The sequence below is a fragment of the Melanotaenia boesemani genome, chromosome 18 (assembly GCF_017639745.1).
Source record: "Melanotaenia boesemani isolate fMelBoe1 chromosome 18, fMelBoe1.pri, whole genome shotgun sequence".
NCBI classification, from domain to species: domain Eukaryota; kingdom Metazoa; phylum Chordata; class Actinopteri; order Atheriniformes; family Melanotaeniidae; genus Melanotaenia; species Melanotaenia boesemani.
Window position 1 is genome coordinate 11,097,103 of NC_055699.1, and position 27,453 is coordinate 11,124,555.

The window sequence follows — 27,453 nt, forward strand, 5'->3', positions numbered from 1 at the left end:
GTACCTGTTATCTGTTTTTGTATGAATAACTAAATGAAAAGAACTTTGCAGGCACACACTCGCTTTATTCCTTTTCCTGACATGTTTGTTTGAGTGGTCTCACGTTTAAATCTTTTAGAAAACATTAACAAGGTTTTTCAAGGACAGATTACGTAAGCTACTGTTTCTCTGTGTTTCTGTGAAGCATTTGTAGAGTGGTCTTTATCTTTGGGTTCATACAGACTGCCAAGTACACTGCAAACATCTTCCCTTGTTTTATTTTACTGCTTCCATTCTCAGACTGTTTTTTTTTTCTTTTTTATTTCTTCTTCTTCTTCTGTCCTCCTGTTTTTCACCATTTTACCATTTATTCTCCCGTTTTTCTTCTCTTACTGCAGGATTTCCACAGAGCACTCACCCAAGCTGCAAATCCGGAGTCACAGCTATCTGCGGGCGGTGAGTGAGGTTTCCATCAATAGAAGTTTGGACAGCTTGGACCCGGCAGGGCTGCTGGCCTCACCTAAATTCCGCTCCCGAAATGAGAGCTACATGAGAGCTATGAGCACCATCAGCCAGGTTAGTGGCTCTCTCGGGGCCTGTGCCTCTCTGCTGTTGGCCTCTGCACCCCCCGTACCTCAAAATCTATGTCCATGGAGGTGGTGCAGTGGGAGGAAATCTTATCTATAGCCATTCAATGGCCCAAATTAACAATCAACTCACCATCCTGCAAAGAGAGAACAGTAAGAAAACCCCCAGTCTCCTAATTAGTGTAAAGGTCTGAACACTGCTTTCTAGATTGGATAATTAAACAGAAGGGCCTGCAAGGTTCCCCCCAGTGGATACCTTTACCCTAATAATCTCTTTCTCTCTGAATATTTTTTGGAGCCAAAATGACAGACTGTAATTATTCTTTTTAGATTAGAGAAGAGAATTTGCTGTGTTTGTAGTCCAGGCCTGTTATTATTAGGTTGCTACAATTTTTGATTTTGGACATTTTGGATTTTGAGCAATATTTCCTACTCTGCATTACTCAGAGGTACAGGAAAGCTTAACATACCTTTTTGCTTGGGGTAATGGGAATATGTACTCCCATCCAAAGCCCAGAGGCAACACTTTAAGTCAGCATCTGAAAGATGGACCCTTGAGACCTTCCTTTAAGTCCTGGCAAGGAGCAGGCCCAGAGGACAATGCCACAGTGGACCCGGCATCTATAAAAATAATTAAACAGGTGCTGCTTTGGTTCTTTATCTTACATTTTAGCAAGAAATCGCATAGAGTGTGATGTAATACACAAAGAAGGTGCTTAACATCAGACAGTTGAATCGAGGTCCAAAATCCTTTCTGATTCCAAGCTCTGCAGTATATATACTCACACTTGTCTGATTGTACACTCTCCTTACTGACAAATGCCCAAACCCTGTGTCTTGCTCCATGTTCACTCTTCAAAGACTGAAATTGAGCTTTATACTATGTATCCTCACACTACCCGATTTGTTATACACACCAATCTCATGAGTGTGTAGCAATTTTTCAAAGAAATTTTTTTTTTTACATTTTAACCCTTTTTTGACACCAACACCACACAGCACCGTGTACTGGCGTTAGATTTCCTCAAGTCACATCTCTAATCCCAATCGTCCTTGTTTTGACACTTCCTGTTCTCACCTTTAACAACAGCATTTGTAGAATATCACCCTGTTGTCTGGCTTTCTGAAGTTTCATCATACAGCGTTTCCTCCCCCTCTGCACCCCTTGGATATGCTTTTTTCTTGGACGTATGTTTTTTTTTTTTCTTTTTTTTTTTTCTTTTCTTTTGTGTAACCCTATTCCAAAAACAAAAAAAAAAAAAATGAGGGCCCTAGGTACGATGTAGTAAAAGCAGAATGCAATGATTTGCAAATCTTATCTGTGGAAGTTTCATTCACATCCATCCATCCAGCCAGCCAGAACAGCCAGCCAGCCAGCCTTTTCCTATACCTGTTTAATCCAGTTGCTATCAGGCCTGAGGTGGTGTACACCCTGGAGCAGTTGCCAATCCATGACAGTTCCAACGAAGAGACAACAATCACTCACACTGCTTTATTCAGAATACAATATAGCGTATTATTTATTAAAATATTGACATTTTAGTGCATGGGCTGCACAGTGGGGTGGTGGTTAGCACTGCAGCCTCACAGCAAGAAGACCACTGGTACGAGTCTGGGGGGAGGTTTGAATAGTCGCCCCGTGTATGCGTGGGTTCTCACTGGGTACTCCAGCTTCGTCCCACTGTCGAAAAATATTTGAAGTCGAGGAACATTATTCTGGCATTACTCTACGATTTGTAGACTCAGTATTTTGCATTTGGTTGAACCTCTGCCTATCTTTTGAGAAACTCTGAAGTAACTAAAACATGCACTCCAGTCATTTCTTTTTAGTCCCACTAATTTTTCCAGAATTTTGTTGCCCCCGTCTCGATTTTTTTAAAAATGTTTCTCCCATTAAATTAATCAGGTGCCAATATTTTTAATAAAAGAGTGAAATGTCTCACTCTCAGCATTTATTTCTTCCATGTTCTGTTGTGAATGAAAATTTGCTTTATGAGATTTCCAAATCATTCCATTATGTTCTTATTAACATTTTAATCCTTTTTTGGAATTGTGGTTATGAATGAATGTGGCATCTTAAAGCTTCAGAAGACAGTGTTGAGGTAAAAGCTGTGAAAACCTCATTTGAACTCACAGAAATTCTGTGGGGTGTAGTTTTTCTTTATTATTACTAAATGATTACATTTATTTACTGCAAATTTATAATGTGTCTGTTTTCTCTTAATTAACTGGTTAACAAAACTGACAGAAACAGCTTTCTCATGCTCTTGTTTAAAAGACTGTTATTTTTAGTGTTTCTCCTTGGGCAGAGAAGCACAAAGTAAATATTTTATAGTAAATATGAAAAAAATGTCTTCTGTTGCAGCACACAATTTCCTTTTTAATTGTGTTTGCACATAAGAAAATTGCCTAGTGATGCTTTATTCAGTGAAGCAGCACAGAAACAAATGTGATAATTCCTGCAGCATCAATCCTTTGTAATGTACTATGTTGTCAATTCTTCTCTGTCTTGCAACTTTCTGGTGTCATTTTCCATTTTATTTTATCCTGTGCTTTAATGTGTATATTTTTTCTCTGTTTTGTTTTGGTTTTTTTTTTTTTTTTTCTTTCTTTGGTCTGCTTGTTTGTGTGCACATGCTGTATGTCCCCTTCTCTGCAGGTGAGCGAGGTGGAGGTGAACGGGCAGATTGAGGCGGTATGTGAGTCAGTGTTCAGTGAGATGGAGTCACAGGCAGTGGATGCCCTGGACCTGCCGATGCCGGGCTGCTTCCGCATGCGGAGCCACAGCTATGTGCGTGCCATAGAGAAAGGCTGCTCGCAGGAAGAAGAGGAGGGAGCCATCACAGTGAGCAACAGGAGAACCAACTCTCCACCACGCACCGCCACCACCGTCAGAACCATCCAGAGCAGCACAGGTTGGTGCAAACATGTACTTAACTCATGCAGACTCATGTGCTCATGACTGTACATGAACATACGTAATACACAGCCCATTATACATTAATCAACTGCAGATAATGTGCAGTGTTTTCTAAATTATATAAAGCAGTTACTGCAGGGGATTATGTTTAATTAGTGGTCATCAAATCAGTCTTTTTTAACTCTAGAGCTCGAAACTAGTCATGCACTTTATATCTTCCATAAAGAAATGGACTGATTTGCTGACTGTGGACCAGTTAAGACTTTGCAAACACACACCCATAGCTTTTGTATTATTATCCATCTGACCCAGTTTTCTCCTCAGATACAATAAGATGAATCCAGAACTGTTTTTCCCACATAGTGAGCTTATCTGAGCTGCAAAGCTTAGTGACTGCTGGATCTTATTTTAGCCCTCTTGTGTGCCTCATGGACTGGATAGCTTGGTTTTCCAGCATCACTGCATGCAGTATTGATGCTGAGTGGTGCTGGCATCCAGCACTGGGTGCCTCCATGTTTCCCACTGCAATCCAAAACGTCATTCCCTTACACTGTGCATGTTGAGTCACCATTGCCTGACGCATATTGGCTCTCGCTTCAGCTCACATTTAATTATGCCAATTAGAAGACAGCATTTCTCCAAACCTAGCTGACAAGGGTTACAGTCACCTAATTAAACACATTTAACTGCAAATTGGAAGAATAGCTAAACTAGTTCAATAAATTTTTAACTCAGACCAAACATTTATTTAATGCTGTTTAAATTAGCTTCAAGTGACTTTCTCTCAGGGTTTTAATTTCTGTCTCCAGTTAGCAAAATTAGACATAATATGAAGCTGAGCCTTGTATTTCTGTCATCATATTTAATGGACAGTGCCTTTTTGCAGTGCAGTTTTAAGGCAGTGGAGAATTCAGTTGATTGTTCTGCTGTCTAGTGGCAGTTATTGATCCGTTGGAGAATGATGAAATAAAGACATGGACATTCACAGCTCCCTCCCCAGAGGAAACAAGTTAATGAAGACCATCTATCACGTGAAATGTTGTAAGGATTAAAAGCAAATTTTCAAGCTACACAGCTGCTACACCAGATACAGGAAATAGGAAGTCTCTCTAATTTTACATGTTGCATGCCCTTTATCTTACCATGAAAATGCCATTTTTAAAAATATGTCAGGTACAAAGATAAAACTTCAGTAGCAGAAGCGTCACAGCTTCAGCAAATATCCATATTAGTTGCTTCTGTTTGTCTTAACATGAAAAGGCGAAGGCAGGATGTGAGATTGCTGTGTGGTTACTGGTGATCCAACATTGTGCTAACCGCTTCCCTTGATTGGTTGCAGAGATGAATGTTAACTTCTTCTGACCTTTGACTTTCACTTTCTACCCACCAAATTGCACCTCTGAATCAGCTGCAACCAAAGACCAAACAAACGAGACAGGGCGATGGAGTTGGAGTGATGAATTGCAAGGTGATGTAAAGGAGCTGTTCACTGTGGTTGGTACTCAAGGTGGAAGATTGCTTCATATTACTGTCATAGTTGTACTACAGCACAATTCATCACTTGCTTGGATCTTCAGCACTGGGTCTTCAGTCACTGTAATTAATTAGCTACCTCTTCTTTTTCTGCTCCAGAGGGGAAGCTCTTGACCGAAGAGGAAAGGAAGAGAATGATAGCAGCTCAGTGTGGATACATTTTGCCTCTTTCACTGTCCACATTGTGAACACATGAGGAAGTCAGATTTATTAACATGGCATTTCAAATATTTCCATAAGTTCCCAAAATTTTCATCAATAAATACAGAGACGTCAGATGCCCTTTGGCTACAACTTTGATTAACTGATGCAAAAAATGGTTCCATTTTAGGATCAGATCAAGTCTATAGGATAGCTAAAACGTGCAGTAATGGTCAAATGAATAGTGTACTACTGTGCAATGAGAATATTTTATTCTCACCTCCTACCCAACATGATGTAGATGTAGTACAGCATGTACACATAATGGAGATGTTACATCCTTGTTCACGGGCTTCGTGAAGTGCTAGATTCTCATCGCTCACAGCTCAAAGTGCACATGCACAATACCCATGAGGAAAAAAGCTTGTAAGTACAAGCTGGAACAATTTCCATTATATAATGTCATATTCATCATAGACATTTCAAATTTATCAGCCCCTCTGCTCTCACACACCTGTATACGGTAACAAGATGGAACTAGAAGTAGAGTAATTTCCTGCCATGTTAACCATCACGGGTTTTACAGTTTTGTTTATTGCTGTTGCTCCATGATCTAGAAGAAAAGCGCACCCAGACTCTCACACATACAAACGCTTATGCATACGCTTACACAGAACACAGTACGTTGCTGAAAAAGTCGGCAGAGAGCCCAGAGTTGGGAGGGAAGATGTTGTCGTGGTAAATATTGCATGACGTTTCTGAAGGCTGATTCAAGTACCGGTTCCAGAAAAACAGCCCACACTTATGGCTTCTGCTCCCATTTGTCCCCACGGCAAACCACCAAAATATCACACACACACACACACACACACAGGCAGGAAAGATCCATCAGCTTTTGCTCATGCTTCTCTCTGGTTCACCACTGTGCTCCAGCCCATTATTATTGATGATCTTTTTAATCCTGAGGAAGGAGACCAAAGTAAGGGGCTGTCCTTTGATCTCTTCTCTTTGAACGTCAAGTGGCAGTGGCTGCTGTTGCCTCCCTCTCTGCCCACTCAAACTGGCACATGCACACACATATGCTAACTCTAGCAATCACTTAGACGAATTACTGTTGCTTCAGACCAACACGTTGGCTGAGACATCAGATACTTTGGATCGGTTTAACAAAATCTAGAGCAGATTGGGGAAATCCCTATCAAGCAGTTAACATGAGGATTTTGCTGTTGCTAAGCTGTGGCTCTTTCACCATATCTCATCTTCAGTTAACATATTAATCATCTTTTTCACTTTTCCTTGTCTTTCCCATCCTTGGCCTCTGTTACTCTAAATTGCAGTTAGGTGTGCAGGCAATGAACTTATTTCACTAATAAGCACACTTGACATTCAATTATAAACAGCATTCATGCTTATGTTAAGTCTAGGATATTTGTCATGGTTTCTCTTTCTCTCATTCTTGCTTTCAGTCACTCACTGACCTGCTGGTAATTATCCAATTTAATTTTCAATTCATCTTTTTTTCAAAAGTGCTCACAGACTGACTGAAAAGAGTGGCTTTCCTCTGCCTGCTCTCTGCTACAGATTAGAAGGCCATGTTTAATTTAATGAGTGTGAATTTTCAACAGCTCCAAACAGGGGGATTGTGCTGAATAAAGCACTCCTCGAGTAAGCATTTGAAGCATGCTTGTAGTTCAGATTGCTGATGGTCTTGTCAAACACTCAGTGGAATACAACCCTTCATTTAGTTTGCCGATGCAGCTCTTGGCACACTGCGTGGATGTGATGTAGTACCGTATTTCATCCAAAAGAATTATAATCAAACATTTAAATAAAGAGATAGCAGGAGAAATTGGCATTTATGGCATTTAGTAGATATAAAGAAATCAATTTTAAATGCTATCCTGTCCTGTTTTTATTATTCTCTAACCATTTTATGCATTAAACTTTTGTCCAAATTCAATGTACTGTGTAAAAACTTGCTTAGTTTAGTCTGTAACAGTAACTTCATAAGAGTGATCTTGCTGCAATGTTTTCAGGCTTCACTGTGCTGAAATAACACGGTGCTGCTGTGTATTCCCAGCTTGATTAAACAGCTAAGGACTACAAGCCAGAATAAAGCCTGTACAACACTGCCCCCAGGGGCTCATTGTAACACAGCACTGCACCTCTGCCCTTTCTTTTAAGTGAAGTTGTGAGTGGGTGGATGGAGAAACTGGCAGACAGCTTGACCTAATTAACAACAGCCACTGCCATCACTGGCACTTCTCCAGAAGTCCCGTTCCGAGAGCCTATGAGAATAAATAACATCGGGTTTCCCGGCATGCTAAATATAAGCGGCAGGGATACAGGCCGTTAAAGTCTGGCCAAATCAAGATCAAGCAAAGCATTCAACCACATCTCCCCTCACGCTACCACCAGCCCACGCAAATAACCGAGAGCAAGGCTGAAATTTGTTTGTCATGTCTCAGGGTATAACATGATATAAAAGCAAAAAAGAAGAATTAAAAAAAAAAAAGCTCCTGGGCTCTATGGGTGTTCTCTTATGTTATGCAATATCAAGATGGGTTAAAGGAAGAGTTATGGGTGAAAAACTATTGTAAAACTGAACTCTGAGTAGTGTTGCTGTCAATTGGAGTTAGTGTTAGTAAGAGGAAACCCTTCCCCTTAATGTGAATTTGAACACCTGTCTATTTAGAGCAAGGTGTAGAATAAAAGTAAACATCCTTTAATTATTATTGAATTATTGCCATGTGATGTGACTGATGGCTGTGTGTGCAAATTAGAGCACTGTACAAAGGTCTTCAACTACACCTCATTTCATTTAAATTTGCTTTCAAGCAGCCAGACTTACTTTTAACACTTTTAATTTGGTTGGGATCAATAGTTCTCCAGGATTTCTTAAAGTCTTTAACTGGACAAAGTGGAACACAAAAGAAGAAGTGAGTGACTTGAAAAAGCTCTATAGCAGGTGAACAGTATCTGAAAGTGAAATTATTAAGACACAGGGAAAAAAAAAGTCTGACATTGGACCTGGGAGATGCATTCAGTAGATCCATGTAAGTAGTGTCAGTAATTGTCTCCATGGAAAAGGGGCTATAAAAAAGCTTTTCTTAAGAGAAACAGGGAGAAAACATTGAGGTATGCCTCAAGGTGTGATGAATCCTCCCAAACCTCATCAATATTAAAGCAGTGTGGGATCATTTTGCCAAAGAGCAGGAAAGAAGGTAGCCACATCCAAAGATGAGCTTTAGATTGCCCTTCAAGAAGCCTGGAGAACTATTCCTGAATATTACTTGGAGACATTACAAGAAAACTTGTCTAAAAGTGTTCAGACTTTGTTAAAGACTAAAGGCAATCATAGCAAATTTTCAAATAACTCCTTGTTAAAAATATATGTGTGTCATAACAGTAGGTAAACATTCACTGCTGCTGCCTGATATGAAGTAAAACACTCTTTCCTAAAGCAAAAGGTGGTGGCTATTTGTTATCTTGATAAATCACTTCCACTGGTTTCTGTGAGTTAATCATTTCAGCTGTGGGATATATAGGCTTATCATGGAGATTTTTTATTATTATTATCTTTTTGTTTTATTTTTTTATTTTTTTAGAACTAGTGGTGGGTAAGCTTAAATCGGTATAGCAAAGCGTAGAGCTACTGAAAGAAAACATAAAACTTAAGTAATTGTGTAATTTAGCTGGTTTTTGGTTTGTTGAATTAGGGACTATTCTGGATATTACATGGAGAAATGCGTCAAGTTATTTATCAAGGGATTTAGAGATTCTAAACGTGTTACTTGGTGCAGTTTAATATGTTCTCACCTACTTTTTTAAGGTGGTATTCTGGTGGTTGAGGTTTGACATTCACTGCTAGTAAGAGTTAACTTTGTAGAGACAACAAATTATGGCTGTAAATGAATTTGCAGGCAAACGATGCTGACAACAAATGCGGGGAAGATAAATGTAAGAAAGAGAAAGGCGCCAGATTGCCTCATTTTAGGGATATAAGGGTAAATGATGTCACTACTTGGCAACACGGACATCTGAGAAGTCAACGGGCGACTTCGGGAAAGTTTGCACGACCATCGTAAACGGGACTGTCCCACCCTGAATGAGTTCGTCTAGGGTGGAGGGGGCCGATGCGCTTCCACATTCTGACATAAGATCCAATATCGTCAGAGGGAAAGAGTGGTAGAAGACCGGACTCCTCCTGTTATCTCAGCTCCGCTCAGCCACAGTGAACCGCCGTTTTCATGACTTTGCTTCAGTGTTTGTACAACGCGCTGCTCGGCATGTGTGACTACTGGATACGTCTGTGTGAGTAAGAAAAAATTGCTGTTATGTTGTGTCTTCGTCTAACTGCGGGATGACGACTGAGAGCGAGCAGCATCAAAAGTGAACAAACCGGAACTTAGTCTGTTAAACCTTCAAGATAAAGGCTTGCTTTGTCGCAGGTGGCGGAATTTGATTAAAATGTGGTAGAAATTAAACGATCTCGAAATTCATATAGTGTTAATAGAGTGCTTATAATAAGAGGTTAAACAATCAAGGCTTATTCACAATCAAATAGTGCACAATATCCGCTAAATGATCTCAGTAAAATTAGCTGTGAAAGCACAGACCGGAAGTTGTCTTTTTACTGCGACTGTTTTGACGCGAAGACATCAGCCCATCCCATGCTTTCTGCTTATTCATGCCGCACATAAAAATAAACAGATTTTCCTGTTATCGCAAGAAAAAATAAATAAAACCATCGTCAATAAAATGACCAGTCAGACTGAAACGTTTTCCTTTCTGGGTGATGTGATTTATACAAAACATGTTAAAAAATTAACAAACTTAATTTTCTAAAATAGAGGAACTACTGCAGAGATGTATATTACATGTGGCCTGCAGTTACAAACTTTTCATACATATCAAATAAACTTTGATGTGTCTTAAAACTACATTTCCCTCCAAACTGGACACCATGTGAGTGTGTCACCATGTCAGATTTGCTGTTTGCTATCATCTTCCGCACATGGAACCCGAGAAATGTTGAGCATCTTCCAGCTCTAGGTTTATTTTAGTACATTTATCACAGGGCAGGGTGACAGGTGTGGCCTGACTGGCACAGAGAAACACATGGCACGGCATCTCAACGCAAGGGCCTAGTTATTGAGGCCACTCCAAGAGCCCCTCTGGAATTTAAATTCCCAGGGGTTCATCTCAGACTTCCACACCTCTTAAAGTCAGCATCCAGAGGGCAGAAGAGAATGATGCAAAGCCCCCGCAGGCCTCATGAAAAAGAAAGGTGGTGTGACACTTACCAGTCCAAAACCTACGAGGGTACATGTAGGGCCACTAACACCCTACGGTTTGACAGATGAGCAGTCTGTAGCCTCATGTTTTTGTTCAACCATCTGTGTTTTGAGTGAGTCATGGGAGTCACGCCTGTTATTTTGCTTGGATGCTCACCTGCCATCTTTCTGCTTTCTATTTTTAGAAAACCCCTCCTGAGCACAGCATGTTTTGGACACACACATACAGTATGCACATGGCCCTTTTAATCCAACTAGGCTATAGTCATGTGGCATTAAGTTACTATGCGTAAATGACAGAGGGCATCATGAATATGAGCTAATGGAGATTCAGCTGTTGACACATTTTACGGAAAGGCCTTAATCACAGTGACACTTAATCATCATCTTATGAATAAAAACTCTGCAAGCTAAAGAGTAACTTTGAAAACATATCAGTTTAATTTATATAAGGATATACATTATCACTATAATTATGCCACATATGACTTAATGTGAGCACAAAAAGAGTGGCTTCTATTTTGAACCACTTTAATCTCAGACTTACCCAATCATTTTATTTTACAGTATTACATTTGTAGTGGTCCAGGGGCTGATTATAACACAGATTTAAAAACAACAGAGTAATCTGAATATTTGTACCTATCAACTATTAATTGACTTTATTATGTTGCTCAGAATTTTAACATAAAGACTGTTGAACATAAAAGGTGCAAAGTGTGTTCGTACAGATTCTGAGTATGAGTGGCGCCTTTAGAAAGCTGTTCAGAGGTGAGATGATGTTTAAGGGTGAAGTTGGACTATTCAAGGGGACTAATTACCACTTGTTGTGGTACTTACTAAAGTTGTACTGAGCTTCTTTTCAGCTTGCTTCTTAATACAGTGTTAAACAAACCAAAATGCTTTCTCTTATCCTACCCTCAACTTTTCTTTTTTTTCCCAGTCATCCTTCTTATTACTCTAAAACACTACTTCTAGATTTCTGGCAATCCACTTGAAAAGTTAAACACTGACCAAACAAAAAGATAACTATGCAAGGTAAGATCATGGTAGTTCATTAAAGCAGCAAGGTCTTGAAACTCTGTGGAGCTTTAGAGGTGACTGGATTTCTACTTACCAATTTCTTGTGAACACATCCGTTGTTTACTTTGCATGTTTTTCTTACAGTATGTTAAAAATTTATAAGCAAAAATTAAATCATTAAAGGATTTCTGAGAACCAACATATACTGTATTTGAAAAATGCTTCAGAAGATGAGAGGTGTTCATCTGGCCTCATCATGGGGAACAAAAGTCATTTATGTTTTGCCTCCTTTTTCTTTTTTTCAATCAGTGCTGCTTATATCTAGACAATTTATGATTTGATGTACAGCCATACTGAATCAAATAAATCAAATAATAGACTTTGAAATAATACCAGATGAATCCTGATAAGACTGTTTTGTTATTTATAGGTAAATAGCTAACAAAACAAGTGGACATTTATGTAGTCTGTTCTAAGTTTTTCCTCAATTAATGGAATACTTGAAGATTTCCCAGAGAAAAAGGCAATAAATAATAGATTTTAACCTTTGTTCTCTCTAATTTAGGATATGATTTTTGTTCTTGTAGTTTAGAAATTGCCCAGTGTCAGTTTAGTGGCACATTCATAAATGTGTCAATTGATGTGAGTGGAAAGTTATTGAATTTAATAGCAGCAAATGTTCTGCTGTCTTTCTAACTAGAAAAGTGAACATCACAATCTATTTCCAAAGTAAAAGGCTGACAGATTTGACTGTTAAGCAAACGTGATATGTGCTCTTAAATACTGTACTAAGTTAAGCTCTACTTTACCACCACTAGAGGGAGCTGTATTCCTGTCTGTAAAGTAAACCCTGATGATCTTGGTTGTTTCATGATAAGAAGCACCTGAGGTTTTGTCATGACAGCACTCTTAGATACAATTTTTAGCACAGTTTGGGTATTATCAGCATTATCACTGTGTAAGTGTGAAACAGACAGACAGGCAGAGATAAAGGAAATAATGTCATATGGTGAGATACAGTAGCCCCGAGTCATGGCTGTCATTTATGCTGTACTTGATGCATATTTGCCTCAGAGACATGGGAATTAAACAACGCTGAGCAGGATGAGCTCCATCCCTCCTGCCTCCTACTTAGAGTATTCTCTATTTCCTGCTCTGGTGTTAATTACAGGGACAGATAAAGCCCTGTCTTAACTGCATATGCCTCTTCATGTGAACTACACCTGTGTGTCAGCGGATCAAAGCAGCCATTTTCTAAGGTGGAATTATTATTCAAAGAGGGATGTAAATTAAACACCACTCTGGTGTCATCTGTCTCTCTGATTCTCTCTGCTGCTCCCTTTCTCACACACCTGCATAATGCTGTCATTCCATATGCTTTGATGGGGCTGGTAGGTGTGTTTGACAGGAAGCAAGGGCCGGGTCAAGACATGTGGTGACATACTAGCACATGCATAGCATGCATATGAGATATAATGGAAAAAAACACACCATTCTCAGTTGTGGTTGGCAGCTGTACTTGCTTTTGAGCATGAGGGTGTGTGCACGCATGTGATGGTGTCAAAGTGTTTGTGTGTGGTTTCTCCATTTGCAGCTGCGGGATCAAGCCCGAACTGGGAGCTCAATGTGGGTAAACTGTGATTTGACTATTTCTCTTCCTGGAGGAGATAAATCCTAGCCATGCTGGTGTGTCAGCCACTCAGTAATTACTTCATCCTGTCACGACTGTCTGAGAATGCAAGCCAGTGGGAACTTGCACTGTCGCTCTTTCGCTGACACTAGAGGGAGAGAGAAAAAAGAAAAATTCCCACTCAGCATCTCTTTTATATATCTCAGTGGCAACTTATGAAGTAAGTCAGAAGATAAATAGATCCAGAGGAACAGATTCTACTTCAAACAACTTTTATCATCTTCTGTTATTTTCTAGCCTTGTGTAGTTGTGTTTAATACTTTCTTTTGTTTTCCTGCTCAAATAATGGTACACAAATCTGTTTGATGGAAGTGTAATAAAAATTCTATCAGTTTTTATGTGAAAAATTAAAAGATCAAAACGTTCATGCTCAATATGAAATGTTTCACTAGATGTCACCATAGACACATCTGTTTGCACACATTTTCAAAGTAACATGTTTTAAATCTGGTCCAACTTGTCAGTGCTAAATATTCCCTAAATGATGCTCTGATGTGTAATGATTCTAAGTGACCTATTCTAATGAGTATTCCCCGTAGGAACATGCAGAATATTTGTACAAAAATTATTTAACCCCATATTAGTCATGTGTAATTATTGTCTTTCAATTACCTGGATCAGCAGTGATTTCCTGCCTGTGCACGCTCACTCAGAACAAAAGTCAAGAGGATATATCTGCAGGACTTAAAGCTTTTCTTTGAATGGCTGCTGAGTGTTTATGTTTACTTACGACTTAATTGGTCCACATTTGTTAGGGTCTGGAATGCTTTGATTATAGCCATTGAAGGAAGAAGGATTGCACTGGGGTATCTTTTGACACAGGAAGCGTGAGCAAGAGTGTCATTCATTCCTGTCCTCCCGCTCTTGGTTTGAAAAAAAGTTAAGAGAGGGTTTGGGGGGGGAGGGGGTAGAAAAGGGCGCAGGGAGGAGCTGACAGAGCTACAGCAAACAGTAAAAGAATGGTTGCGGCAGTGCATCCCTGCTGTCGCTACTCTGCAGTGAGAGCGCATACAGCAGCTTCCTGTTAAATTGATCTGTAGTTTACTTTCAGGATTACTCTCACGAGTATGATGTGAACAGGCAGTTTGGTGCTTCGTATCAGGTGGACAGGGGCTGTTCTGTCAGGGAGGGACTGTCCCACTCCCCCCATTTCTGTGCTTCCTGCCTGTGTTTTGGCATCAGAAAGAGCAAAGGAAAAGCAAAGCCCTGAAAGGATTTCCTCAGTGTTGACTGTGGATGATCCTTGTGGCTCCTGCATGCTAAAGCTGGGCAGGGCAGGGCCTGCAAACTTAAAGCCCCAGGGAATGAAAAACACAAGAGAGAGTAGGATATATAGCTATATAGTTAAAGAGCTGGAACTTTGGTTGAAGGGGGAAAAATGTTGTTTTGCTGTGCTGTCTTGACAAAAAATTTTGAAAGTTTGTAGACTCTTCTTGACAGCTAAATTGTGTGGTTGAGAATTCATGTTGCTTTCACTCTTCTGGAAGGGAGCGTCTAGGTTGGAGGAACGCTGAGGAATGGTGCATGGCTGTAAGTGGGTGGTTTGGGCTGAGCAGTGTGGGAGGCAAGGCCCCAGTGCAAATTAAAGACCTCTCTGTAAAAGTCCCAGACTGAGCTACAGTAAAGTGTGTGACTGAGTGAGTCTGTGTGCAAGCGGCCGGCGGGTAAGAGACCCATCCCTCCCTCCAATTTAATTTTTTTTCTTAAACCAGTCATTAAATATAAGCCACAACTCACCCCTGGTACATACCAAGAGACAGCAAGAGAGAGAAAGAATGCATCTCCTCTTTCTTCTCCCTTTCTTTAAAGCTTTGCTGCTTCACTAACCAAGTAAAACAGAGAGGAAAGAGGAGGAGGAGGGGAGAGGTTCAAGAGGACTGATCCCACTCAGAGGTTTTGAAGACACTCACTCAGGCCCCTCCTCCATGTAAAGAGTAGAAGGAGGGTTTTTTTCTGTCCAGGAGCAGAGGGAGAAAAAAAGATGAATGGGGAAAGGAATGCAGGAGACAAACGAGAGTTCTCGGCAGGAGAGTGGGAATGTTGGAGAGACCATTGTTCCTCCCCCACAAGATTCTGCAGGGAGTGGATGTAAACACACAGGAAAAGAGGGAAAGAGGGGTGTGAAAAGTCACACCTGAAAGACAGACGGAACTCTGTTGCATCTTCCGATATTTATATTTATCCTCTTGGCATGCTTTTTGAACTGCATGCTTTGCTCTCACTCACAGAAGCACACACAGTCAGCAAGAGCCTATAGCTGCCATCTCGTCTTTCCCTCCTCCTTCTACCTCTTTCAACAGGATGTATAGGGTCAGAGGGTCAGGACTGCAAACCACAAAAGACAGTATGCACCAGTGTAGCCTGGTTCTTGTTCCAAATCCCCCCCAACCCTCAGCTTTTTTTTTAACCTCCTGCCTTTTTGTCTCTACTTTCTTTCCTCATTTTCTTCTTTCTCTCTTCTAACTTTCCATCTCCCCCACCTGCCTCGTCACTCCTTTCATATAGGAGACACAGAAGACCTGACGTTTGGTTTTAGGCCTAGATGGCCTCTGGCAGTGGATTAGGCCGCCAGTGTCTCCTTTCCTCTCCATGTGCATGTGGTCGGGACAAAGAACGTCAAACAGGGGGAAAGCGAGAAGGAATGCGAGGGGGGAAAAAAAAGAAGTAGAGCCAGGACTGTGAAACAACGCCCGACACTGATGTTTCATGGAATTCCTGAAAGAGCAAACTCACGCTTGTAAAAACTGCCAACCAGCTTTCCTGTTAAGTTTTGTGCCTGGTCATTATATGAATCAAGTTTGGACTTTTTTGCCTTTTCCAGTTGGTCACTAGAGAGTTTGCAACATGCAAACTCGAGTGGAGCGTTTTGTGTTTGTGTTTTTTGCAAGCGGAAGTGAAAGAAAGAGTGAACTTTTGACCACATTCTGCTGCATTTATATGTAAATAGCTGCAGCAAGCAGTGATCCGTCATGTAATGACATGACATCAGTGTTGTTTTTCAGTCCTCAAGGCTTTTTCTAGTATGTGTGTATGTGGATATATGTTTGGCTTTACTGATTTGTTTGCTACTTATGATACAGCTCCATGAGCTTTCAGTTCAGTCATGTTTTATCACACAGCTGTGTTTAGCACTTGGAAACAGCATGGTGGCAACATGGCATCTTGTTCTGAGTATTTTTAGTTTACCAGACACTGGTTTAAGTGGTCTGTGTCATCCACTTAAAAAAACACAAAATGTCAGCATCAATAGTCTGCTCTCTCTTGGTCTTTAATTTGCATTCAGCAAGTTACAGATTTTGAGACTCATGTTGGCTCAGACATTGCCTAATCACAAATCCAGTTTCATTTAAAGACTGACTGATTTCTCTCAGCTATATGATTCTGTCCCTAGCTATGCTGGACTTAATACAGTTGCCCAAGCTGTCATTGCCGGCACATCTAATGTGTCACTCCACACAGTGAGCCAGTCTACTCTTAAAGTATCAGTCAGTGGGTGAGCAATGCTGTGGGAAATGAGTGCAGTGAAAGCATGCGTGAGATGTGTGGGTGTGTTAGCTTTAGTGTTGCGCTAATACTCAAGTTTATGCCCCACAAAGCAGCTGGAATGTACAGGAACTGAAGGAAACAGCATTGCAAACTTACCCTTTGTTCTGCCCTCCTTTTTTCCTGCCCTTTCTCACTTTTCTGTTATTCTTTCTTTCTCTCTCCCCTTCTTCTTTTTTACACTGAGCAACTGAGCTCTATCTTTAAGCCCCCTGCAGGCAGGATTTTTAGGTACAAAACAAAAGACTGATGTGCCTCTTCATGTGGTTGTGGACTAGTCGGGGAAAAGCCCTTGCCAGGGAAGAGTGGAGAACAATGGAAAAGGCCTGGAGCTGGTAAAGAACAGGTTTAATAGGAAACTCAAATCCCAAGAAGAATAGCCCACATGTATCAGTACTGTAAAAGGAGGGACTTCAGGATTATATATTTATACCAAATTTCTCTGTGATTATAGCTGGTATGGCAAGAAATGTCTTTTAGCAGATATTTTTTAGGGATGGTGTTCTCCATAGTAGTAAGAATCTAAATAAACTAGCCTACTAAAAATGCTCTCTTGATGGTTATTTCCAAGTAAACATCAGTCAGTAACTTGACAGAGTTAGGACAATGTCAAGTCATAAAAAAGGTATACAGGTAACCAGGCTCTCAAACTGAACTTGGTTCACAGGAAAGTAGGTTAGGTGAAGTGAATTTATTGCTTAACTGGGCAGCTGCCTGCCAGAATTGTGGCTGACAGTTGTAAACAAACTCTTATCTAATGATTCAAGAGACGCAAGCCTGGCAGAGCAGTTACCCACTGTTGACATGGGTTTCTGTCAGAAGGGTCATGCTGAGCACACAGCTTTGTTGATACCACTGCTGGGTGGAGGAAACTGTAGGCTTATTCAAGAAATGTTTTGTGCTGATATGCATGCTTGACTTTATCTCTGAAAAAAATCAAGTCAATATAAATGCAGAATCTGGTGCAGGATGTTTACAATCCTGGTACCATTTGCACTAAAAACTTCCTCTCTTACAAGCACTCACACATGCTAAATATACTCCTTTAAAAGGCACTCTCAGTCTGCCACCTTCCCCTCCTGCTCACACATACACACAGGCGTACACAGTGAGCTATTGTGTCTGAGAGCTCTGGCATCTGGAGAGCAGAAAACCCTCTCTAGTGACCTCTGACCTTTGGTGGCTGAGAGCTGTAGACAGACGTGAAGGTTCCAGAGAGACTTTCAGGTGGCTCAGAGAGCTGTCAGATGACTTTTAAAGGGCCATTGTATATTGTGTGTAGGGCTTTTTTTGTCCCTCTGCAGACCAAAAATTATAAGTGATAATAAACAAACCCGTTCTAATATTTTTTTAGCATTTTAAAAGCTTTTTGTAATTATTTTTCCAGTTTTACAATAATCTAATAGTAGCCTACTGGAGGCGACATTGAGTTGAAATTGGGATTTGTTGTGTGGTGCTGCTCTTCACAGAAATAATGTCACACAATGTGAACCTCTTGAAGTTACTGTCTCCCATGACTCTGTCCCAGAAACACAGGGACAGCCTTTTTTGACAAGAATCCAAGATAAACTGGTTGGTAGAGTTCAGCAATCAGCTGCACAAAGCTGACACCTCAGGGCTGAAAAGATTATTGGATATTCATTTACAGCAGTCCCTGCTACTTACTGGATGATAAAGTTGTGCTAGCTGTCTCTCATTACACCTGGTGTTTTTTTGTTTGTTTGTCTTTTTTTTCTGTTGGTTAGCGTTTCAATGAGTGTCAGTTTTTCCTGTCAAGGTAAACAAATGGCCCACAGTATCTCTCCTCTACTTGCTGCTTGTAAAACGGCAGGCTTCTTGGCAAACTTCATGTTGCTATATGTCACCATGGTGACACTATCACAAAAGACTCCAGCTGGTTCTCTGTGTGTGAGCGTGCATGATGGGGGAGCGCGACAGAAAGAGAATGACGGACAAATGGACAGAGTGAGCAGACGGAGCCAGGCAGTAACTCATCCCCGTCCCTCCTCCTCCTCAGTCTTGTTCAGTTCTTCATCTCTGTTAGTTAGCCTCTACCCTCTTCCCTTTGGCAGACCTTCACGCCAAACACAGTGCAGCTGGGCTCAGCTGTCAATGTTTCCCCCTTACCAACTGCCCCCTGCTCCAGCCTTTGTATTTGTTTGGAAGGTGGTGGATTTGCCCTTGGCCTCCACTGGGGGGAGCTCGTTCCTGTCCACTAGCCTCCTAGACCAAACAGTCTTCTCTTTGAAGTGGCCTATCACATAGATATTCTGATTGGAGATTACAAGGCAGCTTTCATCCTTCAGTCTGTCTGGCCATATGAACAGAGTAAATAAATAAAGGAAACAGTATACACCTATGCAGACGCATGTGGGTCGTCATGATCAGCAGGGTCAAAGAGAGAAGTGGGCAGCAGGTCTGTTTTTGTTCTGAGGGCTGGAGAAATGAATGGAGACTGCTTTGTCTCAGGGGAGGGAAGAAGGCTTTCTTTGATATTATCAAGGCCAGGGGTAGGGGGAGTGGTCTGCCAAGAAGAACCGCTTTTCACACCAGCTTGCCGGCATGGGACTTTTGAAGCATTTGTCAAAGGGGGATTTGGCAGAGAGGCACTAGAATTTTTTTGTCATTCACAAACTCCTCTCTTCCTTGGGATGACAATACTCCCAGCAGGCTACACTTACTTCTGTGAGGGGGGAAAAGATGAAATTCCACAACTCTAGTTCCATTAAGTGATTAAGTTTTTCTTTTTTTTCTGCAAACAAGAAAATATGGAGCATCTCTTTTTTTAGCCTAGATTGAAAGCTGCATAAACTTGGTATTATTAAGCGACAGACAAACTTTTGTGTGTTCTTGCCAGTGTTTATCTGTAGCTGGTGAAGAGTTTCCCACATTCCTTCTTAAGGGTTTGATGGAATCCTGTGTCACATTCCTGCTTTGCTCTGTCCTTGACTGTGTGTGTGGGAGGTCCAGGGCAGTGTAGCTCTCTAACACTTTCATGACTACAAGAGGATCAAACTCTTTTCTTATCATTGCTGCAGGAACTGGAAACTTAGTCTCTGCTTTATCAGGACAGTTGTTTTTGTCAGATTTTTCTTCTCACATTAGTCAGATGAGCACTAATTGGAGCAGTCACTTATTTTATTTCATCATATTTCAGTTTGTTTAACATTAAACTCAATCCATCTAAGTCCCTGGCACAGGCCAGTACACTGATGACAACAGCCCCTGATAGATGGAGAGCAAATCATTGGCAGGAAGTTTGCGGTCTCCCTTGATGTGGAGAGGCTGAAACACTAATCTGGGCTGTGTCAGTGTTATATGTGTGCCTTTGCAAGAATGTATGCACATGTATGTGTGCATGGGCATGTTCTGACTCTTGGATGTGTTTACTTAACCTGTCTTGGCATCCGAAACCCCAGCCAATCTCTGGAGTGTCTAGCTTTCTCAGTGACAGCTAGGTGGGACACTCCGCGGCATCTCATGTTTCATACAGTGCTTTGTTGAGGGAATAAAAACCTTTAATTCTTCTGTGGCTTGAGAGGAGCTTGAACACACATACTGTCATCCACCATAGACACAGAAAAACACACTCATGTGTGACTTTTAGATGACTTCAGAGGATAGAAGCTCTGAAAGTGGCTGACATTCTATCCTTTGAACCTCTACAGTTGATAGGACCTCTCCCTCTGTATGTGTGTGTTCACTGTGTGTTTTTTGTTCCTTGTTGTACTTTCTGACCTTTCCAAAGATTAGTCCTGATAATTGATCATATTCCCTGTTAGAAGTTGAGACATATCATGGTATGCTTACATAATATAGCCTCAAAATGTCTTTGACAGTCATTTTTAAACACACTCTTTCTGAAGAAACACATACGACATTCATGTGTTGAAGTGATTGCAGGAAGTCTTTCTTGTGGCTTGTTACGCCACCTTCAAAGACTCTCACATTAGATCTTATCTAAGTGCAGCATTTGTCCCATTTGAATATTTTCCAGCTTGTCAAAACCTAACTGAAATCTTGATCTTCCAATCACTGCTGGTGAGGCAGGAGGGAAGTGGGAGGGAGGGTGGAATGTGGTGGATGACTCTGACAAACCAAAAGGATGAAGTCAGTCCTCTGTTCACCTCCAATATGTTAAGGCCTCTTTGTAGCTGTCACTGAGATTTCAAGACACAAAGCAAAACAAGATCCTGCTCTAATAGTTTTAGACATGGCTGCGTGTGCTGGGTGTGGTTGGCAACAGTTGTCACTCACAGAGCCCCGATCTCGCCACGGTAGGATGTTTGTCTTTTGTAGGGATTAAAGAGATCCAGGAAACCCGCTGTCCTAGTTCTGCTGCAGAGCAGAGAGAGGGCGACCTAATTTTGATGACAGCACCAGCCCATGAAGGAGATTCCAAGCCATAATGTTGTTAGGTGGTGGTTGTTTTGTTCTTTTTGTACACAGGCTGTTTTTTTACTCTCTGTTGATGTGTTTCTATAGACAGGCTTCTGACTCAGTGTGTCTGAGAGCCTCCATTGTCTGTGCAGAACCTGTAGCTGTAATATGAGAGGGAGATTGCTGACAGAAAGAGGGGTGTGTTATTGAGCAGAGCTATGATGACTTTTTTTTTTATCTGTAATAGCTATCTGATTGGATTTCATACAAAGCCTTTAGAGTGCATTGCGTTCTCTTCTAACTGACTTCTGTGGTGTCATTTACCTTCTGTGTTTAATTATGCGTGCAAATAACAGTAAGGCTTTTAAGCAGGCATGAACATAGTCAGCACTATCAAATTGTTCTACACATGTACAGTAAATATATAGAGGGCTTAACCATGTAGATCAGTGGGTCAAGTCGCTGACATAGTAATCCTATTACAAGATGTGGCTCTGATTTGTTGAAGTTGCCCCTAATCTACTGTGCATTTGACTCCAGCACATGAACTTTAGGTCTCCAGATGAAGTGATGTAAATATCTCTGTAAAGCATTAATAAATTCAAACAACTGAAAACAATATTGATTTTATAGACAATATGTTATTTTTTATATTATCCATGTAATTTATTAAAGTGTGGGTAATTACTGCAACTTAATAAAATTAAACCACGTTCTCAGCATGACAAGTTGCCTCAAAGTCATATAGATAAAGCATGAAATTTCTGTGTGCAAAGAACTGCTCATCCCTCTCCCAATGAATGGGATATTGGAGAGACACGGATGTTTTGGTTTGCAAGATGGGAATAGATTGGCCAGTTTACTGTAACATGTTAGGACAAGCCAGCAGCCTAATAATAAGTTTTTGTTCTGAACAAAAATTTAAAACACAAACTTAAGTGAGTGTACCTCTAAAGAGGAAGGTTGCTCTGCCAGATATTGGTGATATACATGCAAACAATGATACTCCCAGATTGACCCATGGTCCAACAAAGTATTTGGTAATATCCATAAATGAAAACTAAAAAGAAGAGAATTGAGCTGAGTTGGACTATGTGGCTGTTTGAGGCTATAATACATTTAAATAACACATTAGAATGCATCTCAAAAGGACAAACTGGGCGAGTAAAAGCATTACAGTGAGCAATGTCTAAACGTGGTTCTTCACAGTATCAGGCCAAGCTTGTATAGTACTGCTCATTCATTTTGAATGAGTAGGTGTGTCCAAACTTATGCCTGGTTTGGCTGTGTTAAAATTGTTGTGAAGTTTAATTTGGTCATATTTTTGCTCTTTCTATTTCTCCTCTGCAGTGTCATCATGCATCACCACCTACAAAAAGACACCTCCCCCTGTTCCACCACGTACCACCCCATCCAAACCCTTTATTTCCATCACAGCCCAAAGCAGCACAGAGTCTGCCCAGGATGCGTACATGGATGGCGGCTCCGGGCAGCGAACGGGCATCAGTTCCCAACCGGGGTTGTCCAACTCTACAGAGAGCATCGATAGCATGAAGGCCCTGACAGCAGCCATAGAAGCAGCTAATGCTCAAGTGCATGGACCTGCCAGCCAACATGTCACAAACAGCACCATCACAATCACTGCCACGGCAACCACCTCCGCCGTCGCACATGTCAGCGCTGACGCCAAGGCGCAAAGAGAAGCGCTGCGCAAGTGCCTCTCCATAGGGATTCAGGTTTGTGGATGAGCTGTGGTTTCTGTCAAAATTTTAAACCAAGACTCTGACTGCAGTTTGACAGCAACCGCCCCCCCTTTTGTTTTTTAGGTGGACCCAGAGGAAGGAGGGCCAACAGAGGAACAGTCTAAATTTCAGTCGATAGGAATTCAGGTGGAGGATGAACGATGGTAAGTAGAGACACAAAGAGGAAAAGAGGTTAAAAAAAAAACAAAAAAGAAACTGGATAAGTCTGAATGGTGGGATAAGGCAGTGTACAGGACTTATGGAGACAGAAAGAGGGAAAGAGGTACCCCCCCCCATACCCTTCTGCAGCTGTCCCCAGTTCAAGGGAGACTGGCGTCAGAGTCACTTCAGCTAGGGGCCCCAAGCGACAGCTGGGCCAAAGGATGTGGTGGAGCTGAGAGGGTGGAGGGGTGAGTTGACAGCCATCTGTTGCTCCAGTCATTGTGATTCAGGCTACTTTGAGGCTGTGTTTGTGTATGTGTAGGAGGGAGAGAGAGAAAGAGAGAGAAGGGGATGGAGTTTTATTGGGTTTGTTTGGTTCTGAGAGAGACCGCTGTTCTGTCAGCTGCAGTTTCTCATTCTGACTGCCGCATGCTTGCAGTTTCAGGAGAAGCAGTTTAGTGTGCACACACATGGTACAAAGTTTACCAAGGCCTCCGGTGGAACGATCGGGCATTTTGGGCTGCTTTGTCCACTTCCATTCACCCTGTCAATACCCGGGCCTTCTGTTGGATGAGAAAATCTTACCAATTTAATACCACAGTGTTGGTTTGTGCTCCATAGCCGAGGCCTGTTTTTGGAATTCAAAGAGAGATCAGCTTTAATCAAAGGTCGCACAGTCACACAGGCTGAGTCCAACACTTAAAAACACACCCTTGTGCAGTTCCAGGGAATGTAATAGGAGGTCTCAGCTGATTGACCAAGCTCGGCGTTCCATGAGACACCAAGCCAAATATTAACTCATCAAGACACCCTCTAGTCTACTGAGGCTTGGGTGCTAGACTGCACAGAGATTTGTGCTTTTCTTTGGTTAATGTTTGGTGTAAGTTGGACTTTATTTGTGGTTGTGCATGCTCAACCGTTTACCTGTTGGCATGCATCATGTGTGAATGTTTATGTGTGTGCACCTGGGAGGTCTGGGCATGCTGCCCCCTACATTAGACTCCCAGACAGAGAGAGTGCCAGTCTCCTACAGCCTTGCTCCTGTGTGTTTGTGTGTTTATATGCAGCACCTGCAGGTCATAACCTCACTCTTCTGTTTGAACTAGGTTTAACTGAGGGGCATTGTAAACAAGCTGCGAAATATATGAACAAATGCCAATTAAGGTTCTGAATCAGTAAGAGATAAAGGCTTCATTCTTTATTTTTTTATCTTTAAAAATATGCATAGATGATTGAGATATATGCAAGCATTTAAAAATGCAAAAGACAAACTGCAATGTAGAATTGTAATAAAATTCATGGGTTTTATTTGATTTATTTAGATTTTTAAAGCCTTGCAAGTGCCTGTCTGGGCTTGTTGGTCACCAGATGGCTTTGCAGTCACGTCCCTATATTGACTAAACCATATGCACAACCACCATCTTGAAACGTTAACTTTTAGGCTAGCTAAGGCTCCTAGTTCTTTGGTTTTCATTTTAAGTGATTAAAGATTTTTCATCTGACTTTACATGTGAAAAAGCCTCATCTGCAGATGTAACATTCAGATGTCTGAGTTTGGAGTTTAAATACAACATCAGATGCTTTTTGCTTGTATACTTTTCAGTTTAAACATTTTTTGTGATTTGATTTAACTTTCCTGGAGAGGATAGGAAAAGTAATGATTTAAAGTTTTAAAAAGATGCATTCCAAATGTAGAAGGGTATGGAAAAGCAGAGCTCCACCTTTGGGGTGATTTACAACTTTCCGTCACATGGATGTAATACAAACACCGACTTTATGTGTTTTTACTTGCTCCTGCATATCTTCTTCATATTTTATAGTCTCCTCTCTTCCAAATATCGACTTTGAACACTGTTGTTCCTCTTGTTCTTTTGCCTTCTGCCTATTGATACCCTGTCTATCTGTCTGTACTGTGTTTGGCTTTGCCTACAGGAAGTTTTACCAGTCTGATAGAAAGCAGGCTGAGTCCATTAGAACTGAACACCTGTTCAGAGGAGTTACTTTTTAACTGCTCTTCACACATTCACACACACCAAACTGCTGGTATGCACACATAAAGTGCACACACACTCCATTTGATCTACCCGACGCCACTCCCTTGTTCTTCCCCTCTTTCTTGTGTTCACAGAAGAGGGGAGATGAATGAGTAAAGGGGAAGTAGAGATGAATGGTTCGGGAGGAGTGAGCATCCGGAGATGGGCAGAGGTAGACATGATGGAGTTGTGAACGTATGCGTAAACCATGTTATAGGGAGGTCAAGCTTAGGTTTATGTGGGTGAGGATAGTGGTCGTGTTTGGGTCAGAGTGCATCTAACCCGCTGGCAGTTTACTCTTTGTTTTCTTTTTTGGTTTGTCTTGAGTAATCACAGGGACCTCTGTGGAGCTCTAGTGGGCACTAATGCACTTTCTGCACTCCGTTGTATTTATCAAAGCATATTGCTTATTTCCAAAGTAAATCAAAGATCAACTATATGTTTTTGTGCTAATAAATTAGGAGCTTTGAGTCTTTTTGCACGTTAAGCTGTGATCTGGTAATGATTAGACTGCTGGCTTGTCCAGTCATGTTGCAGTAAGCTGGCCTGTCCATTCCCGCCTCGCAAACCAAACACCCGTGTCTCCAGTGTCCCATTCATTAAGAGGTTAGTGAGCAGCTCTTTAGAACATAGCAAACTCTTGTGTGTGTGTGTGCATTGATTTAATCTTTGCGTGTGTGTATGTGTCTAGTGTTGTGCATAGTGTGGAAGACAAAGCCTCTGAGGCAAATAGTGCGCACCAGGGTCCCAGGTGTGTGAATGTGTGTGTGTGTGTCTCAGCACCAAAGCGGGGCTTGTGGTGTGACAGATGATTGCATACTCTGTTGCTTCTGAATGAGCCAGGTGACAAAACACACACACACACAAAAGATGTTCTGCACTACAAATGCTATTCATTGCTATCAGTGATGAGATCACTGTGATCATGATTTCCATTTTTCACTCTTGGGAACACATTCACAAACTGTGTGTGAATAATATATTATTTCCTAAAAGGAGCCCAACCAAAAGTACAGTTTTGACTCCTAACTTTTTTTTCTTTTTCTCACCTCCTTGCCTAGTCACCGCAGGATGACCCGGTCCAACAGTGTAACCACAGCTGTCCAGGCAGATCTGGACGATCCGACAGTTGTCCCAGAGCTGCCACCGCGTCACTACGCCACCATGCCGCGCCAGCATTCCCGAGATGCTGCCACCTCCACTGTCAGCATCCAGGGCTCTGGGAACCACTACCATGCATGTGCTGCAGATGACTATGGGGAGGTGGGGTTTGACCCATCCATCCTGCCTCCTCCGGATCCTTGGATGGATAGCATTCCAGAGCCAGAGGTGGAGGCTCTGGAGGCCGTCGGCCGATCAGTGTGCCCCCGCGATGGCCACTGGTTCTTAAAGTTGCTGCAGGCTGAGACGGAGCGTATGGAGGGCTGGTGCAGACAAATGGAGCAAGATGAGATGGAGAATGAACTGCCTGATGAGAGTGAGTTAGATGCTTTGATTTAATGGCATATGAAGTCAAGAAAATCAGTTGCACAAAAATATTAGATCTGTTTTTCATCTTCTTCTCCTTTCTCGATTCAGAGGGTGCTGGTATTCATGGTATTGGACCACAATAGCTGCTTGTTCCTGTCTCAGGCCCTCTGGCCTCCACAGACATACCGTGCATACTTATCAATAGGCCACTGCTGGCTTGAGCCACACATGTGTCCTCTAGACTGTATAATGATCTCTCACACAGAGTTCGCTCAGTGCGTCTTTGAGGCAGCTATTTGATCTTAAAGGAGCATACGAGCAGTGCTTGTTTGGATGTATGCTCATATCAAATGATGTTTTACACACACACACTCACATGGTCATACCAGACTCGGCAAACAAGCTTCTGGCAGTAAGCACTGCATTTATACCTGTCCTTACTGTGCAGTTGATTTTGTGTTTTACAGAAAATGTCATTGCTTATGCAGCTAGTCTTTTACTTCCAGGCAAGACATTCTTGCACAAACCATTCAGAACATGGAGGGTGTCTCAAGGTTATGTATTCCCAAATCCCACGCTACCAGTCGCACACACATACACACAGACGAACATCCTGAGAGGGCTGAAGACTTGCTGCAGATTCATTACTCTCCCTCTCAGTTGTTGTTTCCAAAAGCTTCATGTTGTGTGATGTATGCATTTGCAGTTGCTTTCCACAGGGATATATGAGCCAGTTGCACTTCACGCTAGAATCAGGTCACGCAATGCAGCATTCATTTTTTGAAATGTTCGCCCTGGGACAAGCCCTACATTTGATTACAACCAGATATCTACATATACTGTTGGTTTGATCATAAAATTTGTGTGCTCATTGATTTTCTATTTTTGTACAGAAATATAGAATTTCAGTAAATATTTCACATCCCCAAATGATTTCTGTTCCTGAAAGATAC

General features: G+C 41.5%; 1 protein-coding gene across 5 annotated transcripts in view; it reads left to right on the plus strand.

Annotated features, from left to right (window-relative positions):
* dlgap1b (discs, large (Drosophila) homolog-associated protein 1b) overlaps window positions 1-27,453 on the plus strand; it is a 94,924-nt gene that overhangs the window by 63,318 nt on the left and 4,153 nt on the right. For 4 of the 5 annotated variants that reach the window (XM_041968638.1, XM_041968637.1, XM_041968640.1 and 1 more), the window contains 5 exons: window positions 378-555; window positions 3,226-3,481; window positions 22,444-22,829; window positions 22,920-22,999; window positions 26,092-26,507. In XM_041968638.1, coding sequence (XP_041824572.1) covers window positions 378-555; window positions 3,226-3,481; window positions 22,444-22,829; window positions 22,920-22,999; window positions 26,092-26,507 — 1,316 coding nt within the window. The remainder of the gene's footprint in view (window positions 1-377; window positions 556-3,225; window positions 3,482-22,443; window positions 22,830-22,919; window positions 23,000-26,091; window positions 26,508-27,453) is intronic. The other variant, XM_041968639.1, reaches the window with a different exon arrangement.